At 45.3% G+C, this 26,775-nt stretch overlaps 1 protein-coding gene across 1 annotated transcript in view; it reads right to left on the bottom strand.

Moving 5' to 3' along the window:
* TMOD2 (tropomodulin 2) overlaps positions 1–25,983 on the bottom strand; it is a 50,331-nt gene extending 24,348 nt beyond the window's left edge. The window contains exons 1-5 of the mRNA XM_059372829.1: positions 25,842–25,983; positions 11,937–12,131; positions 10,271–10,427; positions 5,633–5,755; positions 1,844–1,930 (exon numbers count right to left, since the gene is read on the bottom strand). Coding sequence (XP_059228812.1) covers positions 1,844–1,930; positions 5,633–5,755; positions 10,271–10,427; positions 11,937–12,062 — 493 coding nt within the window. The 5' untranslated portion in view covers positions 12,063–12,131; positions 25,842–25,983. The remainder of the gene's footprint in view (positions 1–1,843; positions 1,931–5,632; positions 5,756–10,270; positions 10,428–11,936; positions 12,132–25,841) is intronic.
* Between the last annotated feature and the right edge of the window lie 792 nt (positions 25,984–26,775).

Raw genomic sequence — 26,775 nt, 5'->3', positions numbered from 1 at the left:
AGAATGGGATCGAGTCCCGCATCGGGCTCTCTGCTCAGCGGGGAGCCTGCTTTCTCCTCTCTCTCTCTCTGCCTGCCTCTCTGACTACTTGTGATCTCTCTCTGTCAAATAAATAAATAAAATCTTTAAAAAAAAAAAAAAAAGAATAACCTCAATCTGGAACACTGATAAAACCGAATGCTAGCTAAGAGTGGAGCAACAGAAACCCTCATTCTTTGCTAGTGAGAATGCAAAATGTTACAACCACAATGGTAGATAGTGGTGGCTTCTTACAAAACTAAACATGCTGTTATCATTTGATCTAGCAATCATGCTCCTTGGTGTTTACCCAGAGGAGCTGAAAGCTTATATACACACAAAAAATCCACACATGGATGTTTACAGAAGCTTTATTCATAATTGCCAAGACTTGGAAGCAACCATGATGTCCTTCAGTAAATGAATGGATAAACACATCCTTACAATAGGGTATTATGCAGTGCTAAAAAGAAATGAGCTACCAAGCCTGAAAAGGCATGGGGGAAATTTAAATGTATATTACTAAGTGAAAGAAGCCAATCTGAAAGGGCTACACATTGTATGATTCCAACCATATGACAGTCTAGAAAAGGCAAAACTATAGAATAAGAAGATTAGTGGTCATCAGGAGCTAGGGGAGAGAAAGATGAATAGGTGAGCAGAGGAGATTTTTAAGATGGTGAAACTACTCTGCATGATGCTATAATAATGGTGGACACATGTCACTAGACATTTGTCCATACCCCAAGAGTGAACCCAAATGTAAACAATGGACTTCAAGTGGTAAAGATGTATCAAGGTAGGTTCATCAAGTGTAATATACGTACCACTCTGATAGGAGACGTAGATACTGGGGGAGTCTGTGCATGAATTGGGGGCAAGGAGTATATGGGAAATCTTTGTGCCTTCTGCTCAATTTTTTAAAAAGATTTTATTTATTTATTTGTCAGAGAGAATGAGCACAGGCAGACAGAGATGCAGGCAGAGGCAGAGGGAGAAGCAGGCTCCCTCCTGAGCAAGGAGCCCGATGTGGGACTCGATCCCAGGATGCTGGGATCATGACCTGAGCTGAAGGTAGCTGCTTAACCAACTGAGTCACCCAGGCGTCCCCTTCTGCTCAATTTTGCTGTGTACCTAAAATTTCCCTAAAATAATAGTCTTAAAAAGACTTAATAATATGTATATGCACAAAGGCCCAGAAGATGATGCATCAGACTTTTAATAGCCAGCGTGCTGACAGAATGTTACCCGTTGATATCCAAGTTTAAAAGGATAAACATTTTCATCTGCACATATCAAAAGCTAAAAAGAAAAAAAAGAAAAGTAACATTGCTTATGGTCTGGATAAATAGCCCAGTATAAATGATGGTTTGTAAACATGCTGCTCAGACTAGAAAGTACCTGCTGAAACTCCTTCAAAGAGAATAAAATACAATTAATCTAAGAAGAGCTGTGATCTTCTGTAAGTTTTTACAGCACCTGGATCATGCTGGAGCAAAATTACCTGATTTTATTGGTCCATCCTAACCCTGGATAGGGAAGTTCCTTTGGGCAGAGGCCATTTTTTATCTTTGTACCTAAGCCTAGAACCTTCCTGACACACGGTAGGTATTCAGTACATGACTAATGAACGAGTCAGTGAGAGAACCTAATAAGCTGTACACTTCTCCAGTGACTGACCCTTGGCGAACTGACAGAATCCACCTATGGAATCTATAGGGTGGAAATCTGATTCAACAGGCAGCCCAGTCAATAGGCCTCCCTCTTACCAACAAACTCTTGGAGCTCCCAAGTTTCACAAACCATGGACTTCACATCAACTTACTTCTCACAGGTGCTTTGCCACCTTTAGCATTGGTCACTTCTTCATCAAACTTTGGATTGTTGAGTAAATTGTGTACCCCGAGAACAGCTAGAAACAAAGATAATCAGTAAATGTATCATAAGCTTGGGAAGGCATATTAGGATGTCCACAATGTTAACTTGCCCCTTGAATATCAACTCTTCATATTGTAAAGTCAGTCTCCGGAACCCCCTTGCCTTGCACAGTGTGTGGGACACATGTAGTGTTCAATAAGTTTACATATTTTTAAAAATCCCTTTCCAATCCTTCTCCATTGCCACTAGCAATCTTCACATGTCTTTCTGTGGCTATACAGGGAGAGTCATCTGCAGGGCAGTGGTCTAGTTATGCCCTCAAGTTACTGAAAACTTGCTTAAACCTCCTAGCTAAGTAGACTCAACCTTTCTGTTTTCTTGTCTGTAAAATGTGAGTGTGGGACTGAGTCTAAGGATATTGTAGCATCTAACATTATACAGATTATAGCAAACGGCAGGAAGATCATGGGCCTCTTTCAGGGAAAGCCACCCCAATCTCTCAGTACCAACAGCAGTTGTTCTCTCCAGTTTGGAGCACTGTGGTATGGGAAAGAAAACAGATGTCAGCCATAAAAGGTCGGATAAGCATACTGATTTTGCAGCTCCTGTATTATGGGGAGCTTACACCAGGAGGCAGCAAAGGACACAAGAAGCAGCACCTGGCCAGAATGTGCTCCAGGCAGGCTGAAAGGCAACCATGGCCTTTGATAATGAAATTATACAAAAGAGACTGGCAGCCAGGAGAAGGATCCCAGAGCAGGTCATCTGTCAGCAGGAGGCAGAAGAATACCTCAGAGCTCCTCAGCTGTACTGTAATCTACATATCAGGAGAAGGGAGGCAGCCAGCAGCAGCCCAGTAAAGGGCAAATGTTTAAGAGCCCGCAAGTCTAGGGTTAAGGGTGGCACTTGGGAGCAGTCAGCCAGAGCTGGAATCCTGGTTCTGTCCCATAATACCTGTGTGACTTGGGAAGTTCTAAATGCCTCTGAGCATGCTTCGTCATTGGTAAGGTAGGGAAAATAATTATACTTTAAGTGTTACAAAGGGGAAATCACTTCACAGGCGTCAGACACTGTTCTGAGCACTTTACAAATTCTTGTTAAATAAATAAGAATTTGTCACTATGTATCTGGCACTGCCTAGAGAGGAGACACCCTATTTAATAAACACAGGCCACGGATCATCCAAATATATCTTGCTTTGGCTCTATACTCACTAAGCAACTTCTAATTATAATTTGGCTCCCACTGCCAACTTTTAACTTTTGTTTCATCCATTCCCTGTGAATCTGGCTAGTAGATTAGCCCCAAACCGACGGCTCCTATGTGCACTGACAAGCTGGACTCTCTAGACCCTCAGAATTGTGACCATGCTGAGCTCCAGCTATTGTAGGAAGGGCTGTCTTGGAAGTCAGCTGCTGCTCCCTTGGTGACTGTCTTTCTGCTATCTACCGAACAGAACAACATGCACAGGGTACTGGCACTCTTTCTTACCTAAACCTCAGCCCATTCACTCATTGGGCTGCTCTGAGCCTTCCAGAAAGATCCACCCTAGAATTGTGCTGTCACCCACCCCCAGGTGGGCTTTCTCCTGAGTTCTAAGGGAGTATTTGATGAGGAAGTGAGGCTAAGCAGAGAGGAACAAGACAGTTTTCTATCTGGAGTATTCCCCTGGTTTTACTGTATGAATTTCAGAATCTAGACTCTTCCAGAGGACTGGTATTTTTCTCTTTCTCCTTTCTTAAGCATTTCCTGGGAATTCAAGCCCAGCCCTGCATTCTCCCTTTGGGGAATTCTAGTAGAAACCATAATACAACCCTTGAGAGGAGCAGTAACCATGACAGGATCTCTCCACAGCAACCACAGGCCTCAGAAGAAAGGTCACTGCAAAGTGCCTTCTTAACTGTGTGATGCAGGTGCTTCAATTCCCACAATGATTTCTTTTTCTTTTTTCCTTTATTTTATTTTATTTTACTTATTTATTTGACAGAGAGAGGCACAGCAAGAGAGGGAACACAAGCAGGGGGAGTGGGAGGACGGGAAGCAGGTTTGCCACTGAGCAGGGAGCCTGATTAGGGCTCCATCAATCCCAGGCCCTGGGCTCATGACCTGAGCCAAAGGCAGACACTTAATGACTGAGCCACCCAGGCGCCCCATCCTGTGGTGATTTCTGAAAGAGGTTCCAATATGTGAACTTGTATTGACCACTGACGTCATCACAGTAGGAATGAAGATGTAGCTGAGATAGTAGGCATGCTATTAGAATAAGGCATAGCTGGTTCTCCTGGGAGGGAGGATGGATTATTATTACAAATGTCTTTCCATGGAATAAAGATGTGAGGATTCTTGCTAATGCTCATGGACTATTTTTTATTTATTTTTTTAAAGGTTTTTTTCTTGGGGCACCTGGGTGGCTCAGTGGGTTAAAGCCTCTGCCTTCAGCTCAGGTCATGATCCCAGGCTCCTCTCAGCTCAGCAGGAAGCCTGCTTCCCCAATCCCCCTGCCCTGCCTGCCTCTCTGCCTACTTGTAATTTGTCTGTCAAATAAATAAATAAATAAAATCTTTTAAAAAGGGGGGGTTTCTTTCTTTCTTTTTTTTTTTTTCAGAGAAAGAGAGCACAAGTGGGAGGGGTAGAGGGAGATGGAGAGAGGATCTCAAGCAGACTCCACACTGAGGATAGAGCCCAACTCAGGGCTTGATCCCACAACCCTGAGATCAGGACCTGAGCCAGAATCCAGAGTCAGGCACTTGACCAACTGTGCTAACCAGGTACCCAACTATGGTCTATTTTTAAAGCACCTTAACCTCTAGTGACCTAATGACCCTAATAATCTAAATTTACATCCCACTTGGAAAAAAAACACATCCCATGGATGCATAAATATGCTGGTAGATGCATGGGATCTTTCTCCAGTGATATAGTAGAAATGGTAGAGGACTTGATTAGGGTGAGAAACTTACTTTCATGACATTCTTTTGTCGTTGTTGCTATGTTCCAATAAAAGTTTATTTACAAGCCCAGGAGGCAGGTCGCAGATTGCAGACCCCTAATCTAGTGCCATCTAGTCTACCCATTGTCTACCACGTCTAGCGCCATCTTGTCTATCCATTCATTTATACCATGTGTGTTTTGTCTCTCTGCATGTGTAACCAATTCAAATAATAACACCAATTATTATTTTGTTGCTACTGTTTAGAAAGCTAGACAAAGATGAGCAGATCGGGCTGAATGTGGCTTTCATTACTGTGTGGGTGTAGTGGTAAATAACTCCTGTTCTGTGGTTAGGCAAACAGCCCTCTTCCTGGCAATTAAAATGGAACAGTGACAATGGGGAAGAGCAGGAACTTCATGGATGCTTTGTGATGGTAAAATGTGATAAAATGCCAAATGTGAAAGCTTCTTAGAGGAAGGGCTATTATTTCATTGTTTAAGTTTGCAACACTCTTTTAGATTCCTTCTTTTTGGTTTCTCTAACTCTTGAATTTCGTAGGAAGGGTATTATTAGGGCATTTTATAGCTGAGATAGGATTTTACATTTTACAGCTGAGATACAGCAAAGTAAGATTTGCTTAGGGAGGTGAAGTCACTTCTGCCCAGTCTTATGGCTACATACAAGCCGAAGTCACCTGGTATTGCAATATTGATGAGTAGTTATTAAGAAGCTCAGAGGCTGCTGCCAGTGTGTGCCTGAAGGTCCAGAGCTAGACAGAAAAGTGTCCCAGAGCTGAGGACTAACCTGCAAGATCATAGAGTTCGGTGTCGGAGGCACTGGCCAAAGCTTCTTCCAGTTCTGGGTCAAGGGTCACTTTTTCTTCTTTACGAGTTTCTATGGGCTTTTCTTTGGGGATGAAGACTCTCCCTTTAAATCAGAAGAAAAACAAAAACCACACTGTGCTGCTGACCAAGGCAGGGTAAAAGGACTGACCAGACAATGCAGTTCTGAGAGCCACTGAGAGCCAAACCTTAAGCCCATTGCACACCCAACTGGGATTCCTTCATTGCTGGGATAATGTCAGTATCATTAATCCACCATTAGAGGGAGGGAACATCAGAGGAGGAATCCTGCATTCTGCAACACAGAGATGTGAGGAGACTATGGTCCTTAAATGTAGAAGGAAACGGTGGTTTCTACCTCTCTACTATGGATTGCCAGCATTGCCCTTAGACCTGGGCAAGAGAGGCCCTGCCATGGGCCCCATGCTTTATAGGGCCCACTGTGGTCCTCCTCTCCTGCAATCTCCCTTCTCCCCACAGCAAGGGAGAAGTCATGGGGCCAAAGGGACATTCCCACTGAGAATCCCACCTGCTAGGCTCCGCTCCAGGCATCTAGGACCCTGGAATTCCCTGCTCAAAGACCCCTGAACTTGCTTCCAGGGCCTGTATGCATCCCTTCCCCATGTCCATCCTCCCAAAGGCATGTCACATTGCCGGAGTAGACACCCCCAGGCCAAAGGGAGTTTATTTGTGGGTGAAATGAATGAAGCTTCAATCTGTAGGCTGGGTGTCAAATATGTGTGAGGCTCTAGCAGTGTAGGACAGACCCATATGCTTGCATGGAACTTTTGGAAGCCCAAGAATCCTGGGCTTCTAGGTGTATGTGTAACGGGATAGAACATATTTTAACAGTTTACTAGTTTTTAAACATTTATTAAAAATGGCACATGGGCTTCTATTTGTATTCTTCCCTTGGATCCTGCAAATACTGGAGGCAGAGTCAGCCACACAGCCCCAGGGGTTCCTGAGGGACAAACTAGAGCTCTCTGAGTTCTCCTTGCTAGACTGAGATTGGAGACCACTAGGATGCTCTATCTGGGGTCACTTGGAGTAGCGTAGTGACCCGGAGATACAGCTATTCTCCAGACATACCAAAGGAAGTCAGATACAAAAGGAGAACTCGGGTTTGACGTGTTTAGAAGTTGTAGAGGTCTGTGAACAGCAAGGTACAATGTGCTTCCCACATGGGGATACTCTGCCTTCACCTCCCACTTCGTCCTCGCAGTCAGATTCCATTTGTTTTGCCCCGGCCTTACTTCTGAATATGCTGACATCTATGCCCTACCTCCTCAGCCCCAACCTCTGAAGATCACATCGCTGGGAGGATGGCATATTACCTGCTCCTAACTTTCAGCCTGCACGACGTACCCACATCCCACGCGTGCAATGACTCATTAGGGGAAACCTAAGACATCCCAGAGTTGCCATAGCAATACTCCAAACCTGCTTACACTCTTTTCCAATTCCTGCCACCTTTTCACTCTTCATTTCTTTTCTGGAGCTGCTCTTACTTCTTGGCATAATCTTTTGAAACTGGTCTCCTCCAGTTTGATCTTTGGAGTTCCCTATAGACTCAACCTTCTACTGCCTTCTCTTTGTCATCTTGGGTAGAACACAGAGCTGGCTCCTGGTTCAGGCAATGGAGACCAACACTGTTTCCAGATCTCTCTGGCTGGTCAGCCCTCCCCACTCCCACTGGAAAGGTAAAAGTCAAACCCAAAGTCAGTAACTCTCCTTCATAAATCCTCTCCAATAGCTGTCCCTGGTTGCAGGGGATGCTGACTTCTTGATAGCTGACCAGATCTTCAAATGGCTAGACATGAAATCAGGGACCAGGCAGCAATGGGCACCCTAGGGCAATACCACTGCTTGTGGTCAGACTGGGGTATCCTGGCCACAATGTCTCCTCCACTGACCATCACCCTGCTTCCTGCCTCCCCATCATGTAAACTGCCACCTTTCCCAGAAAGAAAGAAAATACACTGGAGCTTAATGAAAAATGCAAGGAGAATGGCCAGAAGATAGAAAATGGAAAAGAAAATAACCAATCAACAGCATTTCAGACACTGGGGTTTATCCCAGACTCCTTTTTCAGAGTATCTGCAACCTGAAGCATTTTCTTTGTGGCTCCAATGACTTTGGTTCCAGAGTTACCGAGATGTCTACATTCCACCTTCCCATGAGTGTTCAGGGTTACCCTCAATACCATGTGCACAGGGGGCCCACAGCTTTTGAACTTTAGGACAACTGCTGCTGCACACCCACTCTTAGGGGGGGTTGGCGGGCAACCAACAAGTTCTAAGTGCATAAAGCCACTGCAGAGAGTAAAACGTGGCCCAGGCACCTGAGGGCTTAGTACACACGGTGTTCAGAGCTGAGGTTGCATACCCTCCCCTGAGACCTTTACTGTAGCTTCCACTGCCTCCAGATCACCCACTGGTCCTTTTGGTGTGTGTGGGGGGGGGGTCTGCATGTTCTACTCTATTCCCTCTGCTCCGTCTGGAAAACTTGCTCTCTGAGCATTTTGCCCAACAGTGTTATTTCCAACCTTCTCCTAAGCTACACCGGGCAACTGTGTACCCCTTTTGTCTCCCCATTTACTACTCAGACTGCCCCTGCTTTCCTCGCTCCCCTGTGAATCTCCTGCAGATTAATGTGGATCAAGAGATAATTTACTGTGATTGTTCCTCAGACCTTGACTCTGAGAAGAAGAGACAAAGCTTTCCCCTTATTATTGTCACTACCCTAATACTGGATGTTTGTTGGGATTTTATTGAAGATTTGACATTGTAACTTTTCTTTCACAATGAACTCAGTCCAATAGCAGCTACACTGCCATAGAGACAGCTCCTATTTCTATGGCAATCCTTAGTTATCTGCCCAATATTTCACTGTCCAACGTCACTTTCTTAATAAATTGACATGATCAGTGGTGCACGATCCATCAAATGAGAACGATTCAGAGGAGAGCCAGATGTCACGTAACAGAAGGCAGCAGCCTTGGACTCACGCCCGCTGAGGAAGCGTGCTCCTGCTGCCCAAGGCCCCGTTCATATGCTCCCAGGGAGCGGTCATCGAACCTGTATTTCTCAAGAGCCTGCCCTGGGCCAGCATCTATGCTGGGGGGCATAGATGCCCCCATAGAGAGACACAATCCCACAGTGGAGACCTCATCTTAGGTGGGAAATGCACAAAACCCAAAGTAAATAAACCAAACGATGAACGTAGCGCCATGAAAGCAATCCATGAGTGTCATGGCAGAGAGAAGGGATCTATTTTAGACAGAAGGGTCAGGAAAAGAAAGCCCGAAGCCCTGGTGTTTAACCTCAGACTTATAGAATGTGAAAACTGGGGATGTGGGTCAGAGGGAAGAGATCATGAGCAGACCCCGGGGTGGGAAAAGAGATCGGCAGTTTTGGGGACCTGAACACAGATGGCGGGGCTGAGGCTTGGCAGGGGAAGGGGAAGGTGATCAGAGAAGTGGGTAAGGCGAGCTCTTTCTGGGTGCTGAGGACCACAGTGAGGCTTTGAGGCTTCAAGCAGGGAACCAACATGATCTGATGCATTTTGAAAAGACTGTCGTTGCCATGAGGTTATAGATGATTCCGTTAGGATCTGCAGGCCCAAGTCCCTCTCTGTAGCTGAGGAAACCACACAGGCTCTTGGTAACTACTTTTCGTCCCAAGGGGAGCCCGGGGTTGGGAGCTAAGGCGGACTGTTTTCCCTGTATTGGTTCTGAGCTCAGTCCCGGCATGGAGGAACATCCCTTTGCTCCTTGGAGCCTCTCCAGGACAACCACAGAGCTTCTCTCACTAGACCAGAAACTCCCTGAGGGCAAGGCAGGAACTTATGCACTATGGTGCCAACACCTGGCACATGGTTCTGCACAGAGCAGGTGCTTGGTAAATGCTGGATGAGGGAATGCTTGACTGCATTGGTGTATAACAGTAGCATCTTAGGTTAGGGGTCTGGTGCCACAGCTATCCTAGACATGGAACAGAAAGGCCTGGAGTGGACATCTGCAGTTGGTAAAGGCTCAGGCTAAGAGCAACGCACCAATGCCTACCGGACCTTCTCTCAGGCATAACACCTCACACTGCCAGAGCTTTTGCTTTGGGGCTTCAGATATTTTTCATAGAACTAATTTGAGTACCTTGAGCATTAATTTAATTAGCATCTATATTCTCATATTATTCTTTTAGAATTTTTTTTGGTAACTAACAAACCTTATTTCTTCAGAGCAGTTTTAGGTGTGTAGAGGACAGTATAGACGGCTGCCATATAGTCCTTCTCCCATGCTTACAACCCCCCCATGACATCCTGCAGCAGAGCGCAACGTTTGTCCCAACTGATGAAACCTACGCTGCCATCGTTATTACCCAAAGTCCATAGTTTATGTCAGGGTCCACTCTTGGGTGGTACACAATCTATAGGTCTGGACAAAAGTATACTGACGTGTCTCTACCAGCCATGATTCTTTTTACTAATGAATCCAGTGCTTGGCTTCTTTCCCACTTCTAGGTCAGTTCACTTGCTGGACCCCCCGTGACAAGACATGAGGAGTACCTTAGTCCCAGGACGTGGTGCCTGGAGTCCTTACCTTTCTTTTCTCCAGTGAAGGGCACAAAGTCTTCCCTGTCCTTCTGTTCCAAAGCCTCCTTCTCCAGGTACATGAGGAGGTGTTCACGGTCAAACGGGCCGGTGGCTGCTTTCTGGGTCTGGTCTTTCTGTCGGAATCCAGCTGGTAGAAGTGCGCTCTAACGAAACAGACATGTGAGCAGGAAGGATGGTGTTCACCCTACTGACACTCTGGGACTTGGACCCCATCCCTGGCCCTGCTGTCTATGGGCAAGGCAGGGAGGAGGACACTTGTGCAGAGATGCAGGTGTGCACTGAGGGCTGGGAACTCTGGCACGTCCCTGAGGCCCTACCTACTCTAACCTCCTATGCTGAGAGGGAGCCACCGCCAAGCACACAGGCAGAATACAGCCAGCCAGAGCCATCTCTGGGTCTTCAGAGCTGCATTCTAGAATGTGGTAGCAAAAGGCCAGGCATCCTCCATGGCCTCCTTCCTCGTAGATCACACTTGGGTTTGGCCAGATCTCTATCCAACCTTCTCCCAAGCAGGCATACAGACACTAACAAGGAGCCAACATGGCTATACTCTCTTATTTCTAGCCTATTTCCTGGGAAATCACCCAGCACATAAGCAAGTATTAGGGTAGATGCTGACACCTGCTTGACTGAGCTGAACGACTCCTTCCTTAATGTTTAAGCATAAAAACTTTTTTTTTAAGGCTGTGTTTTGGGTTATTTATTTTTAATCTATTTTTTTTTAATTTAAAAATAACGTATCCATATTCTTTGGTTCAAGGGTACAGGTCTGTCAGACTTATATAATACTCGGTGCTCATTACATCACATACACTCCCCAATGTCTATCAAAGATAAAAACATTTTTAAAAGTAAATAAAATACCCAAAGTGTGTGGCATATCAGCACATCGTATATATAATTTTTAGTGATATTTTTCTTTATAGTAAAATCACTACTTTGGATGCCTCGGATTCTAATTATAAGAAAATACCATCAGGACTGAAGAAAGTGCTTGCGAAACAAACACTGTAACAAGCTACTTTGTTTTTCAAGAACTCATGAAAATATTAGAATCTCCACTTAAATACATGATTTTGTTGTTATAATTCAAACATCTCCATTGTTGTGAGATCACCAAAGATTTCTAGTTATTTATGCATTTAAAAAAAAGAAGTATAAAAAATATCTACTTGGGGGGTTAAGGCCTGGTTTAAATAGCATCTCTGAGGTTACTAGTATGAGCTCTTCTGTAAATTACTTCTTCGCATCTGTTCCCCTCGTTTATGAAATGGGAGTAATATAATTTACCCCTAGGGTTTCTGTGCCTAGTAGAGTATAAGACCTCAAAGAAGAAATTTGGTAAGATTTGTTCGCTTCTCCTCTTTCCTTTCTTCTTCCCTAAGTCAAAGTAGTCCTTTCTCAAGCAATGGAAAATATGTTTTACCATTTACATTAAATTGGTTTTTGAGAAATTTGCCATATCCTATCGTAGACGTAGCTACTGAGTTTCTTTATGAATCTGTCAGAGTAAGTGGTCAAGAACCAATCAGGGAAAGAACAAGGAATGTGTATTTGGAGCTAAGGGATTTCTACACTATTGTTTAAGGACCAAGCCACACCATTTATCCCTACTACCGCTGACCACGATGTTTCCGTTGTAGCTCACGAACCTTGGGATCCAGGTCATCGAGAACATTTTCCAACTGTTTCAGTTCCTCTTCTGAGAGTTTGCCAAGAAGCTCATCTTCATCAATGTTCTTGTATTTCTCCAGCTCTTTTTGAAAAGGGAGTGCCATGGCTTCTTATATGTCCTTCTCATGGGTCGCAGACATTTAAACAGGCCAGCCTCCTGAGACTTCAGAATACTACCAATCAGAAAGAAACACCATGATCGTACTCAGCAAACAGGACTTATTCACAGGAGACAAAGCCTGTGCTATCTGCCAATGGAGTCTTTATTGGACAAAGGTTTCCACAAAACGGTCATACCACCTCCATTTGCAGAATTAGTTCTTTCCTCTCTGTCCTTCCTCTGTGACCTGACAGCTTAGAATGGGTTTCCATGTGTACTCTTTCACTTACTTAAATCTTTACAAACACCTCAGAAAGGAAGCCTGCACAGATACTACTATCCAATCTGACAGGCAAAGATTCTGAGGCAAAGGTGGCTAAGTGCCTCGCTCGAGGCTCCAGAGCTGCCATGTGCCAGACCTCCTGGTTCCCAGCGTGCAGGGCGCCTTTCCACCACACTACTCTGCCTCCTCCAGCTTTCCATAGAAAACAGAGAAAAACAATGAGCTAATTGTAAGGCCTTCGTAAGAAGCATACTTGTGTCTTTTCAGGGAGAGAGTGATGTGAAGAATACAAAATGGGGCTCATTCAGGAAAGAGAGTTTGGAACGTCCATGTGAGAAAGCATTGTCCAGTAACTCCCTGCAATTAATCTCAGTAAGATCCTAACATCCTGACTGCATAGTCTCTCCACACTTCTCCTCTCTTTTTGTTCTTCCCCCGGTCTCCTGTTCTCTTTCTAGTCCCGTGTTTTTTTGTGTCCTTAGTCATGCTGCCTAGTTCGTTAAACCTCTGGTCCGCTCTCCTTTCAACCCCTTCTTTTATACTACCTCACTGCTAAACTTCCATTCGGAATGTAATTCTCACTCAATCCCATCTTTCTTGCAAAGGATTTTCCATCTCTCCTCTAGAAGGATAATATTGCATTTAGGAAATAGCAAGGCACTTAGCTGATTGTGTTTCTCCCTAGGCAATATTAAACTCAATCAGATCTTTTAAGACAATTAGTATTTGCTGTGCACCTGCTGTTTGCCAGGCACACACCTAGAAAGCAGGAACCTAAAGATGAACGAGACGTGACCCCTTCTTCAAGAAGATCACAGCTCAGTGAGACACACAAATAGAGATAATGCCATTTGATAAGTGCTATAATAGAAGTAAAGCATAAAATAGGTCTAAAAACACACGAGGAAGTAATCATTGGGTAAAGTGGGGGAGGGAGGTTAAGGGGAAACTGTGAAAAGGAGGTTGCCTTTGAGCCTTGAAGGAAGAGACCATAGTGGGGATGTGGGTGGGAAAGGGTTATTCCAGAAAAAAGGAACATTATAAACATAGGCACAAAGATAAGAAGGTGGATGATGGTGTGTTGGTGAATGGTTGGTGTGCGACCGGGAGAGGAAAGAACTAAGTCAAGAAAGGGACATTTGTGAAGGGCCTTCCTTATAATCCCTGCCAACGAACCTGGGCTCTATCTATTCTGTTGGAAATGGGAGCCACTACAGATGTTTAAAACAGAGGAATCATCTGAGAAGCCAGTTTTTTACATAAAGCAATTCAAAAGGTAAGAATAAAGAATGGGTTGGCATAGGAAGAGACCAGTTGAAGGTGAGCCAATGAACAGTTATTAGAATGTTGCTTCCTTCTCTAATTCAACTGCTCACTACATTCAAGTTTGTGGTTTTCTGTTTAGATATCTTTTCTATGTACAATGTAACTGTCTTTTCCACTGGCCAACCTTCTTTTAATCTTCTGTTGCTATAGTACAGTAAAATGAACAAATAAACAGAACTCTCCCCCCAAAACCATCTCACTAAAGTCAGAGACCAATTAGATCATGGGTACTCTGTTTTGGTCCCAGTTACCACTAATTTATCATGTGACACTGGGCACAGACCCAAATCTGCCAGGCCCTTAACCATCAAATGAACTGGCTGAACCATCCTTCTTAATGGACTTGATGTTACACAGTTTCCCACATTTAACATTCTGAAATTCAGATGTGTTTTACAATTGATGATCCTACGATTACTGTGGGCCCAACAGCAGTCAAGATGTCCCTGACATTGCTTATGAATGCATAATAGCAAAAGCACCAGCTTCAAAACTAGAAGAATGGGTGTCAGGGATTCGGAAAACAAAACAGAACAAAAAATCCAGGGACTTGTAAAAATAGTGGACCACTCTTTTGAAACCTAAAGGGGAGGGAGTGAGACAGGTGGCAACTCAGGGATGTTTAGCAATGCTCCCAAAGGAAGATGCAGCTTAAGCTAGTGCCACATAATTACTAAGTGGTCTTAAAAGCCCAGCATTAATGGCTTTTAGCTCTTTCACAGGTTTAAAAAAAAAAAAAAAAAGACCACTCTTGATGGTGCAGCGGCAATACTGGATGGAAAAAAAAGACATTCGGGGCGCCTGGGTGGCTCAGTGGGTTAAGCCGCTGCCTTCGGCTCAGGTCATGATCTCGGGGTCCTGGGATCCAGTCCCGCGTCGGGCTCTCTGCTCAGCAGGGAGCCTGCTTCTCTCTCTCTCTCTCTCTCTGCCTGCCTCTCTGTCTACTTGTGATCTCTCTCTCTGTCAAATAAATAAATAAATAAAGCTTAAAAAAAAAAGACATTCGTTATTGTGAATCAAAAAGCGATACAAAAAGTTACACTCTAAATGGTGAAGAACTTTTAAGAATATTAACCAATTCGTTTCAATTGTATCTTCCTTTTCTATGCCTGGTGTGATCTATAATTAAAAAAAAATCTATTCATAGAAGCTTTATTTCAAATAGCCAAAATCTATAAGTAAACTGAATGATCATTGGTGGGTGAATGGATAAAAAAACATGGTATATCCACATAACGGAAACTACTGGGAAGTAAAAAGGAATAAACTACTGAAACACGTATCGACGTGGATGAACATCAAAATAATTAAACTAATGAAAGAAGCCAGACCCAAAAGAATGCATTGGGTATGGCTCCATGTATCTAAAATGCTAGAGACTGTAATTTATATGACAGAAAACAAAGTCATAGTTGGTTGGGGATGGAAGAGAAAGAGGTAGAGATGGGTAAAGGGAGGGATCATGAAGGGACATAAAGAAAATTCTGAGCTTTACATATGCTATATGCTTATTCACCACCTTGATTGTAGTGGTTTCACAGGTGCATGCATACGTTTATACTTAGCAAACTCTACACTTTACATATATGCAATTTGTTGTATGTAAGTTAAAAGATTTCAAAAAAGTCTCTGTAAGTCTAAAACTATTCTTTCAATAAAGTGAAAATTATATATATATATGTATATATATATACATATATATATATATATTTAAAGATTTATTTTTTTACTTATTTACATGGCACAGAGACAGACAGCAAAAGAGGGAACACAAACAGGGAGAGTGGGAGAGGGAGAAGCAGGCTTCCCACCAAGCAGGGAGTTTCACCTGGGGCTTGATTACAGGACCCTGGGATCGTGACCTGAGCCGAAGGCAGACGCTTAATGACTGAGCCACTAAGTGCCCCGAAAATTATGTTTTTAAGGAAGCATGTATCATATTTTAGTTGGCAGCATTTTTTCCTTAGTGGTACATAAAATATTGGTGTGTTTTCAATTGGTGATATCTTAGGCCTGGTAAGATTCTATTTGTACTTCTAGTTCAGGATTCTAAAGCTATCATCCTAACTTCACATTTTTCTATGAAACTGACTTACTCTCCTGATTTTCTAGATCCTATCATTAATTTACCAGTCACTCACTTTAAAAACTTGGACCACCCTTTGATTCTCCCCCCTCTTTCCATGGCCACCTGGTTAGCATCTCCTGCAGATTCTGACTGCACAGAACCTTTCACACCACCCCTCTTCCTGTCACTCTTGTTTTGCACCTCTGTCCTTTGGGCCTGAAGTACTCCAACAGCATCTTGAATGGTTTCTGTTCTTCCCTCTGAGCCACCAGAACACCACAATCGGGTCATCTCTCTTTACACTGCTAAAAAGCCAGTTCTCTGGGTAAGGACTTACAATGGCTCCCTCTTGTCTACAGAATGAAATTCAGACAGTCTAACATCCCAAACTCCCACAATTTGGCTTCAGTTTGCACTTTCTGCTTACTTACGGTCTTCATTAATTTCCCAGGGAGTTACTCTCCTCCAGACAGAAGGCTTATTGGCTCCCTGTGACAGGCAGGATAATGACCCCCTACCTATGTCCAAGCTGGAATCCTCTGGGACCTGGGGATACGCTACTTTACATGGCAAAAGGGACCAGGTGGGTTAAATAAAGGATCTTAAAATAGGGAGATTATCCTGGATTATCCGGGTGGGTCCAACAGAATTACAAGGGCTCTTAAAAGATGGAAGAGGCAGGCAGGAGAGCCAGAGGAGGTGTGATGACAGGAGCAGAGGGTCCAGTGATGTGATTCCTGGCTCTGAAGACGACAGAGGAAGGGGCTGAGAGCCAGGACATGCGGCTGGCCTCTAGAAGCTGGGGGAAAAAAGGGAAATGCATTCTCTTCCAGAGCTTTCAGAAAGGAGCACAGACCTGCTGACACCTTGACGTTAGGCAGTGACACCAGTCTTGGTTTCTGACCTCCATAACTGCAATGTAACAAATCCTCGTTGCCTGAAGCCACTGAATTTGTGACAGCAGCAACAGAAAACGAAGACACTCTCTTCCCCATATATTTCCATTTCTCAAGATAATTGTTTTTGATGTCTTCTGTTTGCCCCTCTACATCCACTCTCTGCCTTGCTCTGTGCCCCAGGAACATAACATATTCAAACTGCCCCCACGGGCTCTCTTGCTTTCAGGTGCACATTTGGCCAACAGCCGGTCCTGGTGAGAAGCCAGAGGGCAGGGAGAGAGGGAGGAAGCTGGTCCAGAAGGCCACAGCTCCTCTCAAGTAGCTCCTCATTCTCAGCTGCTCTCCCCTTCAGCGAACCCTAGGCCTGGGGTGGAAGGGCCTCTGTTGTGGCCCGCGCCTGAGTTCTGCTGTCCTGCATTCCCGAAACTCACCCCACCACTTTGTGAATAGCCTCTTTATTAAAAACTTCTTCAAATTATTCAGTTTGAGTGTGTCCTCTGTTTCTTGTTGGGACTTTGGCTGATACAGTAATATTCCTTGGAATGCCCTTCTCTGTTCTCATGGCCTATCCATGTGCTTTGCTTTTGAGATCTGGCTCAAATCCCAGCTCTGCAGGACCATAGCATGTCAGAGATGACTGAGGCCTTGAAGATCACCCAGTCTGGTGGCAGAGACGGTTTTTCCTCACTTCCCTGGTCACTCTGTCTCGGTTTCTTGAGGCAATTCCTCTTCCTGCACTTGAAATGCTGGCATCCTCCATAGTCCTGTTTTATTATTTTTTTTTAAAGATTTTATTTATTTATTTGACAGAGAGACAGAGAGAGAGATCACAAGTAGGCAGAGAGAGAGAGAGAGAAGGAAACAGGCTCCCTGCTGAGCAGAGAGCCAATGTGGGACTCCATCCCAGAACCCTGGGATCATGACCTGAGCCAAAGGCAGAGGCTTTAACCCACTGAACCACCCAGGCACCCCCATGGTCCTGTTTTAGAATTTCTCTTCACACACTATCATTCTCCCTGGCAGAACTCACTGCCTCCAAACTTTTAACTATAATCCATATGTTAAAGACCCCCCAAATCCATATCTTTGTCCTAGACTTCATTCCTGAGGGCTAGATCCAAATATTTCCAGCTGCCAACAACTTCACTTGGCTCCCTCAAGCACCTCTGAGGACTCTCATCAACCAGGGAGCCATCCTTGACACCATCTTTTCCTTGTCTCCTCCCCCTCCCCATTAATCACCAAGTTCTGTCCTTCCCTAAACATGTTAGAATCCACCCACCAGACTTGTCTGCTCTGCCACATCCAGCCTTACCCACTCTCCATCCATTCTCCATGTAAATAGCCAAAGTGACCTTTTTAAACAACTTTGCCCCATTACTTAAAATTCTCCAGGGCTTCCCACTGCCTGGAGGATAAGAATCAGATTCACAGTCTGGCCCCGGTCCTCCTCATCAGCCTCATCCTGCACCACACTCCCCATCTCCTCCTGGCTCCAGCCTCCTGGACCACTTCCAATTCCGGGATCGTGCCTTATGCCGCTCGCTCTGCTCAGAGTACTAGTGACCCCCACCTTCCTTGGCCGAATACTGTCATATTCATCTTCTGGTCTCATGTAATCTTCAGTTCCTCAGGGAGGACTTGTTCAGACACCAAGACAAGATCTGGGTCACTTCTCTCCCCTGTGGCATACCCCTTGATCACTGCTCTTGACTTTATCACCATTGCTTGTTTTATCTCCATCTTCCTTGCTAATCTCTGGGAGGGTGGGGACTGTATCAGTTTTAGTCACTGTTATAATTCTGGCTCCCCAACACAAGGTTTTTTTTTTTTTGGTGTTTTTTTTTTTTTATTTACTTATTTGGGAGAGAGAGAGAGAGAGAGAGACAGAGAAAGCGAGCACGGCAGTGGGGAGAGGGAGAAGCAGGCTTCCCACTGAGCAGGGAGCAAGACGCGGGGCTCCATTTCAGGACCCTGGAATCATAACCTGAGCCAAAGGCAGACAGTTTACCTACTGAGCCACCCAGGTGCCCCAACACAAGTCTTGACCCAAAGTAGGCATCCCACAAATGCAAATGAAGAAAATGAGCCCAGAGGTGAAGTGACCCCCGGTCCAGAGCTCATTCCACTATATGCAGTGCCTCTACTCTGTGTCATGGAAATTTTTGAGGCCACCTACGACCACAGAAATTGCTCCTCTTCCTTTTTTTTTTTTTTAATTTTTTTAATTTTTTTTTTATAATTTTTTTTAAAAGATTTTATTTATTTATTTGCCATAGAGAGAGAAGCGAGAGCAAGCACAGGCAGACAGAGTGGCAGGCAGAGGCAGAGGGAGAAGGAGAAGCAGGCTCCCTGCCAAGCAAGGAGCCCGATGTGGGACTCGATCCCAGGACGCTGGGATCATGACCTGAGCCGAAGGCAGCCACTTAACCAACTGAGCCACCCAGGCGTCCCATCTCCTCTTCCTAAATTCACATTGCCTATGTCACCAATTTGGTGTTCATCTCTTGGTCTCTCGTTATTTTTTCATGTTTGTTACATATATGGTTTTCTCTTCAACTATACCATGAATTCCCAGAGGACAGGGTCAACATGGTAATTCTTTATATTCTTAGGCTTTGCAAGCTCAGGTTTACATATTCATTCAACAAGTATCTGCTGAAAGTCCATGATTTCCAGATACCACTGGGACAACAGCAGTGAACTAAATAAATGATACCCTGTGCCTCAACCAAGTTTACAGTTTAGTAGGTCGAGTAGTTACAATAACATGTTAATACTATGTAACAGTACCTGTTAAGACAAATTGCATAAATGAGGGGGTGTCAAAGCCAGAGGAAAAAAAAAAGGAGTGCATCCTCCTGGAGCACAACTTTGACTTGAAGATTTGGGGGAGAGCCAATTACTATTGTTTAATACAAAATACAGACATACTGTGGAGAAGAATGTAGCATTCACAGAGCTTTTAAGGTCAAACTGCAGATTTCTGGCTCATGACTGACTGGCCTGCTATAGCTCCCGCCTGGGCCCCACAAGGGTTCACATCTGTTCTCTCCTCCTGTTGGCGATACCACAGTAGAAAGTCTGCACAAAGCACTGCAGCGGCGTCACCTCTGGCAGAGTGTCTGTCTCACGGCAAGCGCTCAGCAGGCAACATGCTGGAATGAAGCAAATGCCCAGCAAGGCTTCCCAGAGTCCAGGTGGGAGTGTACACCAAGGCAGTTAGGAACACAGAAGACAGGAGTTAGGACTGGAGCTGAAGGTAGAATGCTTGGGCCCCCTAATAACTCTTCGGTTACCCAAAGACACAGTCTCTAGTAAGGAAAACAAGGAGTATAGCTTTCTTTGCTTCAATTTCCATTGCCTTATTCGTGTAACTGCAGGATGAAAAAGGAAAAATCAGATACCACACCAAGTGGCCAGCCTTTGGCACAAAGACTTGGAACCACCGTCAAAACAAGCAGCCCTATTTATTAAACCCTGTCCAAACCAGAGATTAATTTTTGCAAAAGAGTAAACAAAAAATACTCTGAAAAACCCAGTGAAAAACTAGTGAAAAGTTTTTTAAACTGGCAAAACAGTGCCATAAGTTATGTCAGAGGATGTACATTTCTAGGAAAGCTACATAGGATTGCATACTTGGCAGGGGAGGGGGTATTGCCTGGAGAAAGGGGACTTGGGCTTCAACTATAGTGGTGATGATTTATTCCCAAGTAGTGATAGGGAAATGATAATTTATTATTCTCTATTATAAATATTTAATATTTCATAATTATTTTTAAATAATCAGGGAACCAAAGTGCATGAGGGCCATATCTATGTTTTTCTAAAATTAGTAAATTAGAACAAAATCAACATATCATCATATTCTCCAACAAGACATGAGTTTTTCCTATATATTTAATTCCTTTCTAGCTGTGCGTAAATACAAAATGTATACAAAACACACAGCCTATGTTTTAAAATCTAGCTATTTGGGTTTTTAAAAAAGATTTTATTTGAGAGAGAGAGAGAATATGTGTGTATGTGTGTGTGTTGGTGTGTGTGTGTTCACAAGCAGGGGGAGGGGCAGAGGGAGAAGGCTCTCTGCTGAGCAGGGAGCCAGACGTGGGGCTCCATTCCAAGACCCTGGGATCATGACCTAAGCTAAAGGCAGACACTTAATTGACTGTGCTGCCCACCTGCCCCCAAATCAAGCTATTTGAAGATGGCCCAGTCATGTCTGTTTCTCTCTCTTTTTTAAAAAACCAAATGGCTCCTACCATAGTCTGGGAGTACTTGAAGAGGATGAAGGACAGAGAATGGGGTGAGATAAGAAGGAATCTCAGGCAAAAAGTATGACAGGTCAATCGAAGGGAACAAGCTGAAGGGGGAATGAGGAACAGATCTTACCAGAATGAAGAGTTTGTAACTGAGACTATTAGGTCTTAACTTCCCAAACTTATCACACAAAAGTTGCCATGGCTCAAATTTTGCTTGAAAACAGTCTCCTTTTAGAACAATGTGCCCACCAGTGAACCACCCTCCTCCGGGTTCAGAAGACTTAAAGCAGGGGCCTTGGAGATAACCACAGCCCTGGGTGTGATCATTACAGGTCTGAGTGCAAGTGAAACTTCTCTAAGCCTCTGTTCCTTCCTCTGTAAAACAGGCTAAAGAGCAGTATTCATCTCAGAAGGTGGAGGTGATGCTTAATGTGATAATGTGTGCACTAGGAGCAATGCCTACACACAAAGACTTGGAAGCAAAGTCAAAATGAGCAGCCCTATTTATTAAACTGTGCCTAGTACAACACACATACAAACCCTCAGTCAAAGCCATTTTTCTTTTGTCCTTGGTCTGGGAATAGTCTTTCATTTGGGGTATCTGTTCCCTCTGTTATCCTTGTTAGGATCTGTTGAATAGAGAGAGGCAGCATCTTCTAAGAGCCCTGGGTCAGCGTTGCCAGGTGTAGTAAGCCACTATGTAGAGGCTGACCAAAGGAGGAGGAAGGTTCCCCCTTGGCAGGAAGCAGCCAAGAAGCTTCTAGATGGGGGCAGAAGCTCCTCAGCATGGAAGTCTGAGACTCTCTGCCCAGACTGCTACTTGGTTTCTCACTTTCTTGGCAGGTGCTACTTCTTGCTGCTGCTTGATCCCTTTGTCTGGCCCTATTCTGTTTTCTGAGGCGCTCCCATTTCCCGACTTCCATCACCTTGCCTTGTACGTGGGTATCTGTGTCCATTGGTTCACCCTGCCTTTGGAAGTTGATGGCTTCTCACATCTGGACCAGCACTATGGGTTCTCTACTTTTTGTCTTTTGATTCCTGTGCCCTTCTGGCTCCTGCCGGCTTATGTAGCCTTTGAGTCACCTACCTTGTCTCTTACTCTACCCTCTGTATTCCAGCCAGGTTTGATCAATGTTTTGCTGTGCCATACTGGTACTATGCGCAGCACCTTGACTCATGACTACTTATCAAGATGATATGCAAAAGACTTAGTGAATGGTATGGAATGGGCACTGCCCAGTCAGAATGGTTGTCAGCTCTAAACAACAGGGATGGCTATGTATGGGCTGAACAGCAGCCCAGCTTACCAGACTCTAGACCCCTCCAACTACTCTGATGAGAGGCCTCGTAGGGCTGGTGCCTCAGATTTGCCCCTTACTCATCTCTAGGCTTAGCACAGCTGGCCTTGTGTCCTGTTTCATGAGCTCCTATTACCCACAGTCCTAGAACTGACCTTCTCATTACCACTCCAACCAGAGGTCAATAGGGGAAACCTAGCAACATACTTAAAGAGAGGGGGTAGCATTGATGCTGAAACAGGCGGCAAAAAGTAAAAGCAGAAATATGTATGTTTCAGGTATAGCAAAAGTCTCTTTGCAGCAAAAGGCTCTGTATAAAACTGTGTTGTATCTTAAGAGTTGATTTTGTTTTCCTGGCCTGGCAACAGGAAGTCTTTTCTGCACATGCCTTCTAGGAACCTCTATGAACCACTTATAGTCTATAAGAAACCATTTCAGTGCGTGTGATTTACAAATAAAGACAATGAGAGGAAACCCTAAACCTTCTGTTCTGTCAAAAGTCTGGATCTGTTCTTTCCCCTAACACTCCCCTAACTCAAAATAAAAAGAACCACTACTGGGAACTTCCTTCTATATGGACATCTTGAATGTAGAGAGGAAAGGGACAGTGCTTTCAAGATGGTTCTCGAGTAGAGCTAACATTTCAAAGGTTTGGGAATTATTAATGTTTTGAGGTTGGAGTTAGAGGATGCAGTATCTTTTTTTTTTTTCCTTCCTTTCTTTTGTTTAAAGTAGGCTCCACACCTAAATATGGGTCTTGAATTCACCACCCTGAGATCAAGAGATGCATGTTCTATCTACTGAGCCTACCAGGTGCCCCAGCGGATGCAGTATCTTACGAATAAATGATTGTGGGGCACCTGGGTGGCTCAGTGGGTTGAGCATCTGCCTTTGGCTCAGGTCATGATCCCCAGGTCCTGGAATCGAGCCCCATGTCAGGATCCCTGCTCAGTGGGGAACCTGCTTCTCCCTCTCCCTGCGCCTGCCACTACCCCTGCTTCTGCTCTCTTTCTGTCACATAAGTAGATAAAATTAAAAAAAAAAAAAAGAATAAATGATTGAGAGTAGCCGAAACAAACCAAGAAAGGGAATTTGCCCTAAGCCCCCTCACACCTCCAATAGGATTTAAATCCTGGTAACTCAAAGCCACAGATTCACTGCGGCTGTGTGTCACTAACCTACTAGTTCTCTACAATTCTTTCTCTTTATATACTCTCTAATTTCATTGCTCCCTCCCACTTAATTTTTTTATTTTTATTTTTTTAAAGATTTTATTTATTTATTTGACAGAGCGAGATAGATCACAAGTAGGCAGAGAGGCAGGCAGAGAGAGAGGGGGAAGCAGGGTCCCTGCTGAGCAGAGAGCTCGATCCCAGGACCCTGAGATCATGACCCGAGCCAAAGGCAGAGGCTCCAACCACTAAGCCACCCAGGTGCTCCACTCTCTCCCACTTTAATTTAAAAAGTCCACACTTACTGAAAATACAAAAGAACATTACAACAAATACCTGCATACTATTCTCTTCAATTCGCTGTCATTTTGCCACATTTCCTGAGCTTGCTCCCCCACCCTTAGACTTGTCCCTGAACTAGCTGAAAGTTGCAGCTATCACGACACATTTCCTCTAATACCTGCACCTTACACGAAGGAGGACAGTGTCCTACATAACCACAGCACCACTATTGTGCCTCAGAAAATGAAAAGTAATTCCATCATATTATATAATATATAGTCCCTGTTAAAATTTTCCAATTGTCTCTAAATAATCTTATAGCAATATATATATTGCTAAAGGATTATATATATGTGTGTGTGTGTGTGTGTGTGTGTGTGTTTATTATTTTTCTTTTTCCTGATCTAGGATCCAAAGTTTATGCATCTCAAATTGTTGTTACACCACTTGAGTATTTTAATCTACAAAACTCCCCACCCTCCCAAATTCGACTTTCCAGTCTTTTTGGCAGAAACACTACATAGGTGAAGTCATGATCTTATTGTATCCCAACAGGAGACTCTTAATAGATGCTGGTAAGCTTGATCACTAGGCTGAGGTGATGACCTCCTCATCTTTCCATTGTAAGGACACATTTTCTCGAGGTAATCCATGGTGAGATAATCCTATTCTCCAACAACCTCTCACTCAAAGGTTTTGAACCCAGGGATGAGTCCTTGCCTGAACTGGTTATGTTAGGGTTTGCTTAGCACTGGTTTTCTGGTTCTGGTATTCCTCATTGTGTATTATTCAAACAATGACCCATCAGTACTCATCCTCTCTTTCCTCAGCGCATATGCTCTCTGGTTACTTCTTGCTGGGGCTTTCCCCCATGTCTTTGCTGACCACATCTGACCACTTGAGCCCAGACTGGGGGAGGCATTTGCTTCTCCATTAACCCACCCACCTCATGACTTCACCTTCAGCAAATTAAAAAAGGAACACAAAGCAACCATGTTGCCCACCAACTTACAGCTCTGCGAACAATAAAGTGGCTATAATACATATTTATTAGGTTGACTGAAGAAAGTAGATAGAAAAAATCAGTTTTATTTTTTAAAAAAATCAGATTGCCAGAGCCCTGAAAAATCTTTCCTCCTTACAAGGGTAAAGCCGCTTGTTCTGTCACAATCAGGCTTTTTGTAATGGTGTTGAACAGACGCAACCTCATCTCTTCAGTCCCCTGATATGAGAATCTTGGAAGAACAGAGATTTAGAAATCCAGCATCCCAAACGCCCCATTTTACATACATAGAGAGACTCAGGTCAAGGGGCTTGCCCAGAGTCCCTCAGCTCCTTAATGGTAGATATAGGACAGGAACCTGATTTGAAAAATACCTCCTCTGATGTTCTTTTCGTTCCCTTCCCAAGTGCCTTGTGATTTGGCTGTTTAATGGGCAAGATGATGCCGTAGCACTCGAGGCCTCTTTCAACGCTAATTTGCATTTTGCCTGCATCACCTTCCCACCTTGTAACGCTTTAAGTAAAAATTCCCATTAGGAACTTTTTATTAATATTATTATTTTAAAATCCATCTTCATTTCTGCAGATCAATAGGGACAATTTAGGAGGCTCAGGGAGCACAAGCTACCATGACTTTAACCAAGAAAAATAAAGGTCTCGATGACCTGCATCAGGCCGCTCCCCGATTGCCGCTTTCCCAGAGGCTGAAACGCCCCACGAGTGACAGCTCCAGGGGTCGTAAGACTCCAGCCGGAATGCACCCTTCCCTGTCGCCCGCTGCAACGATGCGGTGACAGGCACCGGGCTCCAGGAGCTTGTCTAACTGTCACAGGAGAGGGGAAAGAGGGGAACAAAGCCCAGCGTGGAAAAACCCAGCCCCGCAGCGCGAGGAAGGCAGGAGACCGCGCCCTCACTGCAGCGGCCCGGCGGGCTGCCGAGGCTGCGGAGCCGCAGTGCGGGGCGCGGGACCCACACCCCGGGAGCGCCTCCCGCCCGCGCCGCCCCGCACAGCCCGCCCGGCCGCGGAGGGAGGCCACCTGCGGCCCCGGCTCTTGGCGCCCGCCGGGTCAGGCGCCGACGCCGCGGAGCATCCTCCAGCCCGCCGGGAGGGCGCGGCCACCCCCGCGCCACGGGCCGGGGTATGCACACCGTGCCCCGCCCGGGCCTGCCCCCGCACCCCCGCGCGCTCACCCGTCCGTGCGCCCATCCCGTAGCCGGCGGTGCGGGCCGTGCGTCCGTCTGCCCCGAGGTAGCGGGCGGGGACCGCCGAGCAGCGGCGGCGCAGTGGCCGGGCAAGCGCGCGATCAACAGGCGGCTCCCGGCCGGGCGCGGCGCCGGGGCGCGCGGCGGCAGCGGAGCAGCCTGGGAAGCGTAGTTCGCGGCGGCGCGCCCCGGCCGCGCGGAGGCGGGACCCCCTACGGGGACCTCCCCTGCAGGTGTCCTCTCCCGGAATCCACGTCCCAACCCCGTCACCGCCCTGCTGGCGGCGAGGACCTCAGCCTTGGGAAAACGCTGTGCTGGCTCTTTTGAGAAGCTCGGGGCTGCGGATAGGGTGGGTGGCAAAGGCTTTTCAAGCCTGTGAGGAGCAGTTGGGTGAGTGAACATCTTTACGCGCAAGCCTTAAGATCTAGTTTTTACCGGCTGTACTGGGGCCTGGGGCGGGGACACGGGAAGGAGGAGTAGCTAGGGCAGGTGCCTGCAAGGAGGGAGGTAAGCAGGTGAAGTTGAGCGAGGCTGATTTAAAGTTTGGGGGTCAGGGTGTTGAAGAGCTCATGCACACGCAGTGGCTTCTACTAGATGTTAGACTGGACAACGCAGCCTATGCCGAGTGTCGGCATCATCATCCGTAAAGTGAGCTTAAAGCCTGAAGATATATTTTGAGGACTAACCCCATATTAGGTGCATATATGAAAGCAGCTGTGCTGGGCACTTAACACATCCGCAATGAAGTTTCTTCCTTGGGAGTTACAGGGGAGTTCTCGGGCACATGTCTTGCCTGGAAAGACCCACCTATAATACTAAGTTAAAAATAGGTGAGCTTCATTGGGCTGGGTAGATAAATGTTAAAACCCACCTCGCGTTTAGCAGGTTCACTTCATCCCCGAAGGTTCTGAAATGTCCTCTC

This window comes from Mustela nigripes, chromosome 13 (assembly GCF_022355385.1).
Source record: "Mustela nigripes isolate SB6536 chromosome 13, MUSNIG.SB6536, whole genome shotgun sequence".
Lineage (NCBI taxonomy): Eukaryota > Metazoa > Chordata > Mammalia > Carnivora > Mustelidae > Mustela > Mustela nigripes.
The sequence above is the reverse complement of the archived record's forward strand: the minus strand, read 5'-3'. Positions and strand labels throughout refer to the sequence as shown.